The sequence below is a fragment of the Lutra lutra genome, chromosome 6 (genome assembly GCF_902655055.1).
Source record: "Lutra lutra chromosome 6, mLutLut1.2, whole genome shotgun sequence".
NCBI lineage: Eukaryota > Metazoa > Chordata > Mammalia > Carnivora > Mustelidae > Lutra > Lutra lutra.
This window is the reverse complement of record NC_062283.1, coordinates 31,942,582-31,959,523: the sequence shown is the minus strand read 5'-3', so window position 1 is coordinate 31,959,523 and position 16,942 is coordinate 31,942,582. Positions and strand designations below refer to the sequence as shown.

Genomic DNA, 16,942 nt, shown 5'->3' with positions numbered 1-16,942 from the left:
CTGTTTTCTTTTTTGATGACTCTGGCTAAGGGTTTATCAATTTTACAATTTTTCCAAAGAACTAGCTCCTGGTTTCATTGATCTGTTCTTTTATTTATTTATTTATTTTTTTTTCCAGTTTCTATATATCTTATTTCTGCTTTAATCTTTATTATTTCCTTTCCTCTGCTTTAGGCCTTAGGCTTTGTGTGTTGGTCTTTTTCCTTTAGATGTAAGCTCCTGTAGGTATAAGTTTAGGTTGTTTATTTGACATTTTTCTTGCTTGTTAAGGTAGGCCTTTATTGTTATATACTTCCCTCTTAGGTCTACTTTTGCTGCATCTGAAAAGTTTTGGATGATTGCATTTTCATTTTCATTTGTTTCCATATATATTTTATTTTTTCTTTGATTTCCTGGTTGAGCCATTCATTGTTTAGTAGCATGGTGTTTAACTTCCATGAATTTTGGGGTTTTCAAATTTTTTCTTATGGTTGACTTCAAGTTCCATAGCATTGTGGCCAGAAAATATGATGATATGATCTGTTTTTTAGTACTTGTTGAGGCCTGAATTGTGACCTCATATATGATCTGTTCTGGAGAATGTCCCATGTGCCCTTGATGAGAATGTGTATTCTGCTGTTTTAGGATAGTGTTCTGAATATATCTCTTAAGTCCATCTGGTCCAGTGTGTCAGTCAAAGCTATTGTGTTTTGGAGTGCCTGGGTGGCTCAGTGTGTTAAGCCAATGCCTTCAGCTCAGGTCATGATCTCAGGGTCCTGGGATCGAGGCCTGCATCAGACTCTGGGCTCAGCAGGGAGCCTGCTTCCCCATCTCTCTCTGCCTTCTGCTCTGTCTACTTGTGATCTCTTTACTCTGTCAAATAAAAAAATAAAATCTTAAAAAAAAGCTATTGTTTCTTCTTGATTTTCCACTTAGATGATCTGTCCATTGATGAAAGTCTCTAACTATTATTGTATTATTATTAGTTGGTTCCTTTATGTTTACTATTGATTTGTATCTTTGGCTACTACTGTTGGAGGCATAAATATTTACATTGTCAGACCTTCTTTATGGATTATCTCCTTTGTTATGATATAGTGTCCTTCTTCATCTCTTGTTACAGTCTTTGGATTAATGTCTACTTTGTTCAATGTAAGCATCGCTACTCTAGGTTTCTTTTGACATTCATTTGCATGACAAATATTTCTCCATCCCTTCATTTTCAATCTGCAGTTGTGTTTAGGTCTAAAATGAGTCTCGTGTAGGCAACATATAGATAGGTCTTGTTTTTTAAATCCATTATGACACCTTATGTCTTTTGATTGGTGCATTTAGTCCATTTATAATCAGAGTAACTATTGATAGATGTGTATTTATTGTCATTTTATTATTTGTTTTTTCTTTGTTTCTGCAGATTTTCTCTGTTCCTTTCTTGTCTTTGTCAATTTTGGTCTTTCCACTTGAAAAGTCCCCTTTCATATTTCTTTCAGGGCTTTCTTTCAGTGGTTATAAACTCCTGTAGTAGTTGTTTGTCTGGGGAACTATTTATCTCTTCTCTGTTCTGAATGATAACATTGCTCAATAGAATATTCTTGGCTGCATATTTTTCCTATTCAGCTGAGCATATCATGCCACTCTTCTGTGGGTGGCTAAATTTCTGTTGCAATATCTGTAACTACCTTTATAGTAAGTTAAGAACTACTTTTGTCTTGCTAGTTTTAAGATTCTTTTATTGCTATATTTTGCAAATTTATTTTATTTTATTTTTTTTAAGATTTTATTTATTTATTTGACAGACAGAGATTACAAGTAGGCAGAGAGGCAGTCAGAGAGAGGAAGAAGCAGGCTCCCTGCTGAGCAGAGAGCCTGACGTGGGGCTCGATCCCAGGACCCTGGGATCATGACCTGAGCTGAAGGCAGAGGCTTTAACCCACTAAGCCACCCAGGCGCCCCTATTTTGCAAATTTAATTCCAATATGTCTTGGTGTTGACCTGCTTTTGTTGATTTTGATGGGAGTTCTCTGTGCTTCCTGGATGTAGATGTCTATTTCCTTCCACAGATTAGGTAAGTTTTCAGCTAATATGTTCTCAAAAAAATTTTTGCCCCCCTCTTCTCTCTTCTTTTGGGACTTATGTTAATATTAGTGTTATTGCATTTTATAGAGTCATGAAGTTCCTTAAGTTCTTTAAGTCTGTTCTTGTGTTCCATAATCTTTTTTTCTCTCTTTTGTCCAGCTTCATTATATTCCATTTATTTGTGTTCTATATCTTGTATTTGTTCCTCTACTTCTTTCAGTCTTGTGTTCATTGCATCCATCCTGTTCCCAATCTCAGTTACTGCATTTTTCATTCTTGACTGATTCCTTTTTAACTCTTTTATCTCTGTGGTAAGGGCCTCCCTGAAGTCTTCCATTCTTTTCTCAAGTCCAGCGAGTATCCTTAGGATTGTTGCTTTAAATTCTCCATCAGGCATATTAAATATTCCTGTTTCACTTAGATCTCTGGCCATGACCTTATCTTGGTATTTCATTTAGGATGAATTACTCTGTCTTGGAACTTTGTCTAGGCCTCTGCCTTCTTCTTCTTCTCTGTGTTAGAATAGTCTAATATATTTCTTGCTTCTGAGGATAATGGCTTCATGAAAAGGTCATATTGTGTTCAGGGCCTGCCAATTCAGAGAGTGTTTCTGGTGTGTGCTGTCTGTTATCTGTTGTTGTGTTTTGGCTACTCTATCCTTCAGGTCAGTCATCTACAGAGGTTGGTTCACAGGAGAAGGAGGGACAGGATGTGAGGTGTTATCCAGGTTTGTATGTCTGATGTGGAGGAATTCTAATCCTGAGGTCTGGTTGAAGGGTTGTATCCATAAGAGATTGTGGAGGTGGGGCACACACTTAGCAAGTTAGGTAGCAAGTTTGTTGTTACATTGGTTCTAACGGGTGTCTGTGTGTCTAGTGTGAAGGGTCAGAGATGGAAATCGGACCCACTAGCTCTTTTGTTCTTGAAGAAGTCTTCCCGACATTTCTGCCACTCCAGCACATGGTCTGTGATTAGTAAACAAAAATCCCTCCTGTATACCCCAGGCTGTTTTCAAACTGCTGCTTGCATGCTGTATCTTCACAGGGTTGTGTGCTGTATTGTCTCTTTAAAGACAAGGACCCAGTTTCCTATTGCCCTCTGGCTCCCCGGGAGCCATGCCTGCTGGTTTTTAAAGTTGTTTATTTGGTTTTTAAAGGTGTTAAGCTTTACTGATTATAAGAACTCGCAAAATTGTGTCATTCTGGTTTTTAAAGTCAAATGTTATGGGGATTTGTCTTCCCTGTGTGGGTTCCATGTGCCTAGAGTGCCTGGTGTGAAGGGTCTGCTTCTCTCCCTTCTTGGGGCCCACAGCAGCCCTCCTCCTGTGGATAGTCCTGTGATTCCATTTAGCTCCGAACAGCATCTCTACCCTTCCTTCTTTCGTGGATATGCTATCTTTTCATTTTTCTGTGGAGATTCTTTTCTGCCAGGCTTCAGGTGATTTTCTGGGTTATTTACAATGATGTGGATGTTATCTAGTTGTATCCAGGGGACTCATAGTTTTAGGTGAGCCTAAGATCCTCCTACTCTGCCCTCTTCCCTGGAAGTTCTCCTCTCCTCACATTTTTTTTTTTAAATTTTCAGCATAACAGTATTCACTGTTTTTGCACCACACCCAGTGATCCATGCAATCTGTGCCCTCTCTAATACCCACCACCTGGTTCCCCCAACCTCCCACCCCCTGCCCCTTCAAACCCCTCAGATTGTTTTTCAGAGTCCATAGTCTCTCATGGTTTACCTCCCCTTCCTTTTAAATCAGTTTGTTTTCCTTGTTCTTGACTTGTATGGGTACATTTATATCAACCGCTTGTCAGATAGATGGTTTACTAATATTTTTTTCACATTCCATGGGTTTCCTTTGCATTTGGCTGTTTGGCTGTGCAGAAGTTTTAAAATTTTATGTAGTCCCACTTGTTTATTTTTGCTTTTTTTGTTTGTGCATTTGGTTTTATATCCAAAAAATTGTTGCCAAGACATTTTCTTCAAAGTTAAAACAGTCATTCTTTTTTCTTGAGGTATAATTGACATAGCATTATATTATTTTCAGGTGTACAACATGATTTAATATTTGTATTTTTTGTGAAATGGTCACTACAATGAGACTAGTTAACATTTGTCACCATACAAAATTAATTCAGATATAACTGGCATATGATATTATATGAGTTTCAGGTGTACAATATAGTAATTCATTTACATGCATTATGAAATGATCAGTGTAATAAGTCTAGTTACCACATGTCACCATACAAAGAATACAGTATTACTGTCTATATTCCCTATGCTGGACACTACATTCTCATGATTTATTTATTTTATAACTGGAAATTTATTCCTCTTGATACTTTTGCCCATTTTGCCCACCAACCAACCCCCCTCTCCTCTGGCAACCATCAGTCTGTTCTCTGTATCTAGGAGTCTGGTTTTGTTTTTTCATTTGTTTTATTTTTTAGATTTCATATATAAGTGAAAATGTACAGTATTTGTCTTTCTTTCTCTGCCTTATTTCATTTAGCATAATACATTTAAGGCCTATCCATGTTGTCACAAATGGCAAGATTTCATTCTTCCTTATGGCTGAGAGGTATTCAGTTTGTGTGGTGTGTATATGTGTGTGTGTGTAGCATTTGATTTATCCCTTCATCATCGGTGGACACTTAAATTTTTTCCACATCTTGGGTATGGTAAATAAAGTTGCAATGGATATGAAGCTGCAGATACCTCAGTTTTTTGAGGAACCTCCATATTACAGGGTTGAGCCAATTTACATTCCCACCAACAGTATATAATGGTTCCTTTATCTCCATATCCTTATCAACACTTGTTATTTCTTATTTTCTTACTGATAGCCATTCTGATGAGTGTGAGGTCATATTTCATTGTGGGTTTGATTTGCATTTCTTTAATTATTAATGATGTTGAACTCTTTTTCATGTACCAGTTGGACATTTGAATGCCTTTCTTGGAAAAATGTTATTTAGATCACTAAAATGTTTATTGGGTCCATTTGGTCCAAAGTATAGTTCAAGTCCATTATTTCTATTTAATTGGATTATTATTAGTTTTTTGCTTTACATACTATACAATATCTATTTCATCCCAGGTATTTATTCAAACCTTCTCTTACTTCCACCAAATTATGCTTGTTTTTTGTTCATTAGTCTCATATCACCTTGTTCTTTTCCTTTATGAATTCTTAGAGTTTATAATTATATACTAATGGAATTTTATATATGTATGTTTCTTCCCACTGAAATGTAAATTCTGTGAAAACAATGAGTGTATATGCTTTTATATTATTTTAATATACACAGAACATAGCATGGTATGTATCACAGCACTGGTATTCAATGACCATTTTTATTTTTACATTATTAATTAAATTAGTGTATATATTAACAAATTTGGGACTTAGGTCAGCCAATAACATAGTGAACATTACTTTCCTTTCCTTAACTCTTATTTCTTGTAACGTACATATTCTTTTGTGTTACATTTCTGGGAGTTCTGTGGTCTGGAGGTGGATTTGGATACTCACATTTTCCTAACTGGGAAAAAATGAGGGAAAACTTAAAAACCAAAGTAAATTCAAAAGAAAGCCTCCCTGTGTTTTTTGTTGCTGTTGTTGTTGTTGTTTGTTTGTTTGTTTTTGTCTTTCTTGGAATACTTTTGAAACATTTTGTATTATGGAAAATTTCAACTATGTATAGTAGTGGAGAAAATAGTGTCATGCAATAGGACTTTAATATTTATTAATTCATGGATAATTTTGTAAACCCACATACTTAATCTTACACATATCCTGGGTTATTTTGAAGTTATCTTATACATCATATTATGTTCTTTTTTTTTTTTTAAGATTTTATTTATTTATTTGACAGAGAGAGAGAGATCACAAGTAGGCAGAGAGACAGGCAGAGAAAGGGGGGAAGCGGGCTCCCCACTTAGCAGAGAGCCTGATGCAGGGCTCCGATCCTAGGATCCTGAGACCATGACCTGAGCTGAAGGCAGAGGCTTAACCCACTGAGCCGCCCAGGTGCCCCTCATATCATGTTCCTGATGAATATTTTATTATAAAAATCTAAAATATAATGACTTTTTAGAAACATAACATTGCCATTACCACCCGTAAATTAGAAAAAATAATTCTTAATACAGTCAGTGTACTATAAGGTTTTACAGGCGAGATAAATGGGACACCAGGCAAGATAGGCACAAGGCAAGATTTATTAAAAGCGTCCTTGGGCAAGGTTCCGCAACTCCAGAGAGGGGCGTCAGGGAAGTCGAGCATGGGATGTGTCCAGTGGGTCTTTTATCTGGGTAAGACATGGCATAGGTTCACAGCCATATAAGGTAAGGTATTTGGTGATTGGAGGGTTGGGGGAGTCCTGATGTTTCCAGTTTCATGCATAGGTATCGGGTTACTTATGGTGGCGGAAGAGTCTTGGCAGCCATTTTTTATTGTTCCTCCTGCATTCCTGGCGCCACCGACCTAACATGTACAATTTTTGTGATTGTCTCAAAAGAATTTTTCAATAGCTGTTTTGTTCGAATATGCATCCAAACAAAGCCTAACATTTGGTTGATATGTACTCAGTATTTTTTAATGTGAAGTTTTTCTGTTTTCTATTTTTCTTGCAAATTATTTGCTGAAAAAATGTGATTTTCTAATTATGTATCTTAAAATGGTATGATATTAATAATAAATATTAATAAAGTCACACTTTATGTACACAACCAGAAATAGTTCAAATAACTCAAATAATTTTTTCAGAATCATAATTTAATATCATGAGGATTGATATCTAACTTTGTTTATAGTAATGTCATGTGGTGATCCATTTTAACTTTTAGTTGAAAAAATGAAATTATTGTTCTTTTCTTAAGAAACAATTTTAATTCTGTTTTAAAATTATTTGAAGACTCGGGGCGCCTGGGTGGCTCAGTTGGTTAGGCAACTGCCTTCGGCTCAGGTCATGATTCTGGAGTCCCTGGATCAAGTCCTACATCTGGCTCCCTGCTCAGCAGGGAGTCTGCTTCTCTGGCTGACCTCTCTCTTCTCATGCTCTCTCTCATTCTCTCTCTCTAACAAATAAATAAAATCTTAAAAAAAAATTAAAAAACTTATTTGAAGACTTTATGAATGAATCCCCTTAATAAAAGGCAACTTCCATTAAATTTGTTTTTGTCAGTATTTCTTGGGAAAGAGTCTGAGTAGGTCAACATTTGTCTATTCCTGGAACACTAGTCATGAGATTTAATATAACTCTTAGAATAACACACAGATGAGCACACACACACAAACACACACCCACAATGTCTAAATTCCTGGGTTATCACCTCGTGAGTCATTTCAATTTATATAACATTAATTTGAAAGCCTAGTGCCAAAAACTCTTCCTGAGTATGTTTGTGCATTTTCAGGTGATCTACTTTTTTTATACTAAAATTTTTATTTTATACATTTGGTATCTTAATTGCTAACATTTTCTGTTTTATTTTTTAAAAGATTGTTTATTTATTTATTTGTCAGAGAAAGGGAGCACACAAGCAGGGAGAGTGGCAGGCAGAAGAAGAAGGATCCCCACCGAGCAAGAGGCTGGGTGAGGGAACTGATCCCAGGATCCTGGGATCATGACCTGAGCCAAAGGCAGATGCTTAACCGTTTACCTGAATGAGCCACCCAGGCATCCTGCTGCTTTTTGTTTGTTTTGTTTTGTTTTAATACACTTTATTTTGTAGTAGTTTTATGTTCATAGCAAAACTGAGTGGAAAGTACACAGATTTCCCATATATCCTTGTCCCCACTAAGCACAGCTTCCCCTACTATCAATATCCCCTACCAGAGTGGTACATTTATTACAATTGATGACACTACATTGACAGATTATTATCACCCAAAGTTCGTAGTTTACATTAGGGTTCATTTTGGTGTAGATTCTGTGTTTTTGAATAAATGTGTAATGGCTTGTGTCTGCCATTATAGTATCATACAGAGTAGTTTCACTGGCCTAAAATCCTGTGTTCTATTACTTATATTTTCATGATAACCTCTGAGTCAAATTTATCAATTCCTAGCCTGAATTTTTAATTATTGTCTTATTTCTACCACACAGGTAGCTTTTTCTCCTTGAATCTTTCCCACTTCCCCCCAGAGTAAACAGACATAAGATTGCTTACATATAACATATCTTGCCTAAAATTTATGTGCCATAATGGGGAAAATAAATCTCTTACTAGAGATTGAAAACCAAAAGTCAAATATTTCAACTTTTTGTTCTAATAATTCTTTTAACAACCTTCCACCAGTGATATGTCACTGAATGCAATACTCCATCTGTTCTCTTAGCTTAACCCAATCTCAGGATCTGTTTCTGAAAAAAAATCCTCTCATTAACTTATGAAAAGAAATTAATTCATAGCTGCATGTTTGAATCTCCTACATCATTAACAGACTCAGAAAAACAGAAATCCTTTCTATATGATATGATCCATCCTTTTAAAAAATTAATTATGAATAGAACTAGAAATGTTTTCTTATGTATTTGTATACTATGTGTAAAGCACAGCCTAAATATCAAAATTTTTAAAATTCTGTTGAAACTGTAAGAAAGTCTTATCACTTCCCTATTATGGATGAGAAATATATAACTCAGAATATATTTATTCTGGTTATCATGTTTAAAATACTAGCTATAAAGTGCTAAATCCTGAATTGAATTTAGGTTTCTTTCCATCAAACTATGAAGTATCAACTATTGTACTAAAATTATCTTTCCCCCCCCAATTATATTTTAAGCTCATTCAGGCAGGGGAGCATGGACAGGGACAGCTTCATACATTTCACAGCAATTCCCTAATAGTGTCTTAGATACAATGTATGGACACAGCAGGTGCAGAATGAAAAGACTGGGGCAAAATTATGCCTAAAACATTTTCAAAGGGCAAAATGACCCAAGTCAAGTCACATACATGTTCAAGAGTAAAGTCTTGGACACACTCAGGAAAGCCAGAGAATTCCATCTGTAGATCCATTTCCTCTGCCAGAGTTTCCACTAGGAGACAATGAATCTAGAAGAAGATGCAGCATCCATAGCTACCAGTACATTATCCCCACCATGTTGTCCCTCCTGGGATTTCTCTCTTATAGGCTCATTCTTTCCTTGACCAGGAAGGGTGAGGGGTGAGAGGCAGGGGGCTGGAGTTATTGGAGTGTTTTTCTGTTTCCCAGGGTGCACAGGGCTACACAGGGATTCACTGATCTAAACTGATCTGCCTAGAAACATCCTGCAGCTATATTCACTCTAGTGTCCCTGTCATGCCATGGTGGTACAGGAAAGTCTCTGTGCTTATCTAGCAGGGATTCATGTAGGAGGTGAGGCAAACTGCACCTGTGTTCTCAGAAACTTAAATACTCCTGTGGTTTCTACTCCCATTCCTCTTCCTGTTGTTACTATCCCTAAGTAAGAACAAAGTATTTGGTTCTTCTTAGATATGGACTTTATGGTCTTATTCTAACCTCTCCTGACTGACTTCCATTTTTTTCCCAATTCTCATCTTCTCCTGGATGAGTAAGGGAGAGGAATGCTGGTCCTACTATCAATCATTCTTCACAAATTGAAATTTTCAAGTTTTGGAAAACAATTGTGACTTTTGGTATTTTGAAATTCAAAATTCCATTATTCCAACTTATTTCTCTGTCATAACTTTTAAAAACCATATTAAATGAGTATGAACTTGTTTCTTCATTTTTGTATTTCTTCTATAAAGAATCTATACAGAGGACACAGTTCTAATATTACTTTCATTAATGTCTGAAGTGGGAGGAGAGTGGTAGTGCCCTAGTGTGGGAATAATAGGAAGAGCGAATATTAACATCAGCTATAATATCAAAATATTATCAGTCTATATTTGCTTGATTCCATGTAACTGGCCATGAAAATAATCTGGAAAGTGAGATTAAGTGGACCTGAGGCATAAGGGGCCACAGTCATAGTCAGCCCTGAGATGAAAGACAGACAAGTTTTACTAAAAGATCTCATAAAAGGAAATTTATTATTTCCATGGGAATAATGGATCAGGGTTACAAAGAATCAGGGAACTGGATGGAATATCCCAGACAGCTCACTGTAGGTAACAACTGAGAAAAGAAAAAGAAAAAAAAAGTCAGGCATTCAAGGGGCAAAAGGGGTATGGGAGCTTTCAGAGGTATAGGAGGATCTTAAGTTCCAGAAAATAGGTGAGAGGAGGAGCGTTGGAGAGAGAAGGAGTATGATGAGCTCCGCCAGGCAATTGTGTTAGATCACCTATCACGTCTACTCTTCTACTCTGGTTGGTGGGCATGCAGTGCTCCTTCAATATGGGGTGGTTTATCCTAGGGGGCTCCTGTGCTGTCATCATGCCCTCCCCCAGACTCCTACACCTTTCAACCGTATCTGTGTCCACAAATTCCTCCCAGTTTCCTTCCTCCTGTGCTTTGTCTCCAGCTCTCAGCGCTGACAAATCTGAATGCTTACCTTCCTTCCTAGGGTGTGGCTCATAAGGGTCCTTGATGTCTGGAAGTACCACTTGAGCGCAGGCCTTGGACAATGAAGACAGTGCCCACCACAATGCCCACAAGGCCCACAGCCAACCCCAGGGCACAGACCACGGTCTCTGTCAGCTCTGACATAGGGGCTGGAATTTCAGGTTCTGTGAAAATGAGGTTGTAGAAGTCAGAACACAGAGTGCTGGTTCATGCACACGCGTGTGGGATGGAGCGGGAGGGATGGTTTTGGTTCTATGAGGACTCAGGGCACCATGGATAAGGAAGAGGGTAAAGTCTATTATTTGAAACTTTGGAAGTGTGGAAAACATGAGATTCGTAGGCTCAAAGGCAGGATATCCTGGACTTGATAGAGAAAGAAGGTGCCAAGGGGGTGGAACTCATACGTACCCCAGTGTTTCAGAAGTGGTTCATCCAGGCCCCAGTGCTCCACCTTGCAGTCATAAATATCATCAGCAGAAGGGAGGAAGGTGAGGTAACTGAACTTTAGGAAGGAATGATCCTTCTTGGCAAGGAATCTGGTTTCAGAAACACCTTCTGTGACTGAGTGCCTGTTCTTCAACCACGTGACATTGATCACAGGAGGAAAGATGTTGTCCACAAGACAGATGAGGGTGTTGGGCTGACCCAGCATCACAGGAGACTTTAGAAACAGGGTCACCTCAGGAACCTCTGTGGTGAGGAAGCAGCACTGATATGAATTGCAAAGAGCTCTGCCCTGAGGTTCTGCACGGTGTCCTGCAGAGCCCGTCCACCAACAGTTCCCCATCTGATGGTAGAAGAATTCTTACTTACCTTCTGCTTGGGAAATGCTATCTACACACTGCCTGTATTTTGTCCTTGTGCCCTTCCCCCGTGGGCATGCTGTTGAAGTAGCAGATCTATAGGACTTATCCTTGAGAGGTTCAAGGAACATGGTATGGGAATAAGGATCCTTGTATTATGTGACAATATTTCAGTTTTGAGATGGCGGAGAATGAGTGTTCAGTAATTACTATTAGAAGATCTGGGAAAGATCCTTGGAAAGCAGTCAAGGGTATGTTTCACAGGGACAAAGGGAATGAGACCTGATATGTAGGGATAGATTCAGTAAAGAGAGGCAGAGTGGTGGACACATACCATTGGTAGCAGCGGTATAGTTGGAGCGTTTAATTAGGATGTTCAAGGTTTGCTTTCCTATTGCCAAGTTTCTCAGTGCACCTTGTGGGTCAAAACTTCCAAATGTACTAAACACAGGCAGCTGCCAGACAGTTTCCTTCTTCTCCAAGTCCACGTAGAATTCCTCATCACCATCAAATTCATGGGTGTACTGGCCAGAGGGACCATAAGACTGGTAGACATTTACGCCATAGGAAGCAACATGATCAGCTGGTCAGTAAGGTTGAGGAATAGGAAGTAGAAAACAGAGGGAGAAAAGAGCCTTATTAAACCAAGTGACAGAAGAAACTGGCTTTCAAATATTGTGGGCTTCATCTTTGGCAGTCTTCTTTTTTTTCTTTTTTTAAGATATTTGTTTGAGGGGCACCTGGGTGGCTCAGTGGGTTAAAGCCTCTGCCTTCGGCTCAGGTCATGATCCCAGGGTTCTGGGATCTAGTCCCGCATCGGGCTCTCCTCTCAGCAGGGAGCCTGCTTCCTCCTCTCTCTCTGCCTGCCTCTCTGACTACTTGTGACCTCTCTCTCTGTCAAATAAATAAAAAATATCTTTAAGAAAAAAAAGATATTTGTTTGAGAGTGAGTGTTTAAGTGGGGTGAGTGGCAGAGTCAAACACTCAACTGACTGAGCCACCCAGGTGATCCCTTTGGCACAGTCTTTAGATATATTTCCCAGCACCTACCCTCTGCTCCTTCTCTCTGTGTTAGTAGCTGTCCAGTTAGAATACAGTCTGCTTTTCCACCATCATGTAGGCTCCATGAGAGCTGAATTTCAGTTACCTTGTTTACTCCCATTTTCTGTGTGCTTAGCTCAGCACCTGGCATACTCAGGAGGCTTGTGATAAATGTTATTATAATGAAATGAAATGAACAAACTATCATGGTTTGAATTTCCTTTCTCAGAAATTCACTTTACTTTCCTCTGTTGCATAAGTTTTATCCTTACTTAACTCTTTCATCAATTAATAACACATTTTGATTCCTCTTCCCCCAGGACTGGCTAGGAGCAGAACATTTTCTACAGTGGTATTCCTTCCTTCCTCCACTTACATCTCCCTCTTCTCCTTCAGCTTATTAATAGTTTTCCAAGGAAAAGCACTCAGGACCATATTGTTCTAAAAGAGTTTCTTAACCATTATTGGGTAAAAAAGAAGGAGTATGACAAGGACAGTGAGAATATTACAAAGTTTATACAATATAAACAATGCTCCTAAGGTGATTGTTTTGTTAACGACTGCAATTCTCAGAGGAGAGAACTTGATTTCATTAGAAATATAAAATGAAAGTTTTATCAGATTTTAGATTTCTGAAACTCCCTACCCCTCCCCACCCTTTTTTTTCCCTTCAAGGAGTTTACTAAACCTCTCTCCTTATTCTGACTAAACATATCTATATATTTAGGACTCAGGGTAAACTATGGCTCTTTTCCTCAAATGGACAATATGCTTGTGTAAGGACACCAAATTAGAATGGCAGCAGTAGGACTTCACTCAGTGAGCCTAACTGGACAATTTTTTGAAGACGTATATTAGTTTCATTTCATTTCCTCTTTATGTTCCTCCTCATTTATAGAACATCAGCGAGATGTCAGACACCGTGAGGAGCAGGGAGTAAAACACCAGTCAGTATGGTTTCTGTCATCAAGGAGCTTATTGCTGACAGTAGAGCCAAGTGAGTACAGGAACAAAGACAGGAAGCTGTGGTGAGACCTGGAAGGGAACAGCAGCAGTCTTATTGTCCCACTTCCTCCACAAATACCTCAGCTGCCCAGTCAAACCAGAGTATGTTATTCATTCATGTTCCTTGGTCTTTGCAGGGGTCTTTCTCCTTGAAACAAAGTTCTCTACAGATTTCCTGGACACCTCCAATTCCTTATCCAAGTTCCTGCTTAGTTACCAGGTTTTAACTAAGTTCTCTCATTGAACATGTTTTTGACCACATTATACCCTCCAGCACCTTCATCCCAGTGTCTTGCTCTCCACATTTATACCTCATCCAATTCACTCTCTTCTCTGCCCAGTATGACCCCCTTGGTTGATTACTTAAAAGGTCCTCCAACAAAGCCTCTTTATCCATTATACCTTATCCTTGACTCCTTTTTCAAACATGAATATATGCAATTATTGTTTTCATCTGGTACCTGTCCTGTTGCCAAACATCACACTGCTGGGCCAAATGGAACCAGTTTACTTTTATAGTTTCGGTCTCAGCTGGGCCCAGGGTCCTGCTCAGCAATGCTTCTGCTTTCCTGCACCAGGGTGCAGCAGTATGTCTTTTCACCTTTGAATCCCCCAAATTTATCTCCTATATGCTCTAAAGTGCACATTGAATGTCAATTGTTTTTCTTGAGGATCACAGAAATCTGGGGGAGTAGAGACTAGTAGACACAGAAGTAGCAGAACCATATGAAGTTCAGAATCAGCAGTCACCAAGGCTCTCTTATGACGTGTGAGCCTAAGCACTTTTGGATCCTCTTTTTTCATAAAATATTAAAAATCATATTTTGTGACTGCACTGGTATAAAGACAAATATAATCCAGGCTGTATTAAAAATTAAAACATTTGCTTCTACTCTACAAGCTCATTGTTTCTTCTAATTTTAAAGGAAATTAAAATATTTTCTTTTTTATTCTTTTCATTCTTTTTTTTTTTTTAAATTAAAACATTTTCATGGTGGCACTGTGCTTACTATACATAATGGATAAATTGAGCCTGAGCAGGGTGCTCTGGTGTGACACTGAAGAAAGGAAATTGGAATTTCTCTGGAGAAGCAAGTGAAACTTCCATCAGCAAATGAAATTAGAATGGGAGCAGTCATGGTTAACAAAGTTGGTAAAAATTACAATACACTCCATTTTATGTTCCTTCTTAACTTTTTGTTTTTTCTACTTTGGTTTTTATATAATTAGTGTGTACTTGCCCCGTTTTCCTTTTAAGGGTCTCCATTACATAGGATGGAAGACAGGTCATTTGAGTTGACAGTTTGAGAATAATGTAATTTAATTAACCAAGTTTTTGATCATAAAGTTCTCAATTTTAAAATAAAGGAAAGATACTCTCTACTCTGTTAAAAAAATTATGAAAGCAGTCCATATCCATTGTCAGATAAATGGATAAAGAAGAACACACACACACACACACACACACACACACACACACACACTGGAATATTACCCAGTGATAAAAAGAATGCAATCTTGCCATTTCAACAACCTGGATGGAACTAGATACTGTAATGCTAAGCGAAATATGCAGTCAAAGACAATGACCATGTGATTTCACTCATTTGTGGAGTTTAAGAAACAAAACTAATGAACAAATAAAAGAGACAAATCAAAAAACAGAATCTTAACAGTAAGGAACAAACTGATGGTTACCAGAGGGAGGTGGCTGGGAGGGAGATGATTAAAACAGGTGAAGGGGATTTAGAGTAAACTTATCTTGATGAGCACTTAGTAATGCATAGAATTGTTGAATCACTATATTGTACACTTGAAACTAATGTTAACACTGTATGTTAACCATTCTGAAATAAAATTTAAAAAATTATTGGGGCGCCTGTGTAGCTCAGTGGGTTAAGCCACTGCCTTCAGCTCAGGTCATGATCTCAGGGTCCTGGGATCGAGTCCCGCATCGGGCTCTCTGCTCAGCAGGGAGCCTGCTTCCCTCTCTCTCTCTCTGCCTGCTTCTCTGTCTACTTGTGATCTCTCTCTGTCAAATAAATAAATAAAATCTTTAAAAAAAATTATTAAGTCACACCTGTAATAGTAACAATTAAGAAAGAGGAATGATCATTGACATTTCTATGTCTTCATTATTGGAAAAGTATTTCTAAATTCATATTTTACTTGATTATTTGTGAAGTGACACATATGAGGTCATGTGGTACTTGTCTAAATGTATTCAGGTGGGCTTGTTTAATCACTCCCCCCCATGCCATTTTGAAGCATGAAAATGTGTATAAATCTGAGGTCTTACTCTCTTCATCAAAAGCACACCCTTCTTGATATCTACATAGTATACATAATTTATGGAACTATTTACCCAAAGTAAGACTACAGAAAAAACATATAAAAAGCTTCACAATGTTGTTTAGAGATATTTGAGAGCAATAGTTCTTGAATTTTTAGTAACAAAACATCCACTCGTCGAAACATCTTTAATCTTGGAAGCCACCATAAATAAATGCGATTGAGACCTGCAGGCTATATTCACTGGATCTGATATTAGAAAGGATGAACTCTGCAACAGCACAGGTAGCAGAGAGGAGTGACCATAATTTTTAGATTTGCTTAATATTGAGAATACCTTTGAGGGGTCTCTGCTATTTCTATGCCAATCTCTATTTTTTCCCCCGTCCAACTCTTTTTCCCAAGTCTAGTCCCCACATCCCTCAGCTGTGCACTCACCCACAATGTCTTCACTGCCACCAGGGCTCAGCATGGTGGTCAGGGCAAGAGTCCCCAGAATCAGAACTCTGTTCATGGTCATCCTTTTTTCAATGTGGTTTCCACAGTTGTCCTTCTGAGTTGCAAAGCAGTGGTAAGAACCCAACTGGGAAGGGAATCTAAAGACAACAAGCCAAACCCGGCCAGGTTAGGTTCTGGCCAATCAGAAAAATCCCCTCTAATGACACTTCTGTTGCCAGTTGAAGAGCTTGTACCAAGAAGCCAGGAAAGGGTTAGGGAAATTCCCTTGTTTTGATGTAGCCTCCTGGGGGAATTCTCTAGGAAAGGAGGGAGGGTATTAAATCAGAATCTTCTTATGGGTGTGTATACTTGCTGGTGGCAAGAGGGGTGGGAATTTCTGATCATCATTAATATGGTCTTCTTCAGGTTTTTCTGGGTTATAATCTCTAAAAATTCTCCCATAAATTGATTCCTTCCATGACAATCCCTAACTCTTATCCTTTTCCTGGCCTCTGAATGTGGATTAATTGTCTTTCTTTTTGCTTCCATAGTGCATGTAAAATTTTCCAAATTTTGATTTACCTGCCTAGGGTATTTCTGCTGGTGGTGGTAAAGGAATACCTTTGCCTCAAGATTTTGACAAATGGATAAAACCTTTCTTGATGATGCTCTGAATGTTACTCATTAATGTCATTCTTAAAGTAAATTCAACTCAAATTGGGAAGTTAGGGTGTCAGCACTATGGATCAGAATTGCAACTTGGATGGGAAGTTGAAGGTCC

General features: G+C 38.2%; 1 protein-coding gene across 2 annotated transcripts; it reads right to left on the bottom strand.

The window, feature by feature from the left end:
- Window positions 1-10,091: 10,091 nt before the first annotated feature.
- On the bottom strand, window positions 10,092-16,335 carry LOC125101704 (HLA class II histocompatibility antigen, DQ alpha 2 chain-like). Of its 2 annotated transcripts, none has more exons than XM_047732038.1 (5): window positions 16,162-16,335; window positions 11,720-11,968; window positions 10,991-11,272; window positions 10,572-10,746; window positions 10,092-10,195 (listed from the first exon to the last, which is right to left on the bottom strand). In XM_047732038.1, the coding sequence occupies exons 1-4, from the start codon at window positions 16,241-16,243 to the stop codon at window positions 10,592-10,594; spliced, it is 768 nt and encodes a 255-aa protein (XP_047587994.1). In that variant the 5' UTR covers window positions 16,244-16,335; the 3' UTR covers window positions 10,092-10,195; window positions 10,572-10,591. The 2 variants fall into 2 exon arrangements, with proteins under 2 accessions (XP_047587994.1, XP_047587993.1); XM_047732037.1 differs by lacking the exon at window positions 16,162-16,335 and adding an exon at window positions 12,436-13,021.
- Window positions 16,336-16,942: the final 607 nt, after the last annotated feature.

Coding starts and splice junctions, on each gene's coding strand:
- LOC125101704 (XM_047732037.1), bottom strand. CDS start 12,634: ATGATAGTTTGTTCATTTCATTTCATTATAATAACATTTATCACAAGC. Junction 11,969..12,435: donor ACAGAGAGAAGGAGCAGAGG/GTAGGTGCTGGG, acceptor CTTACTGACCAG/CTGATCATGTTGCTTCCTAT. Junction 10,747..10,990: donor ACCACTTCTGAAACACTGGG/GTACGTATGAGT, acceptor TCATTTTCACAG/AACCTGAAATTCCAGCCCCT.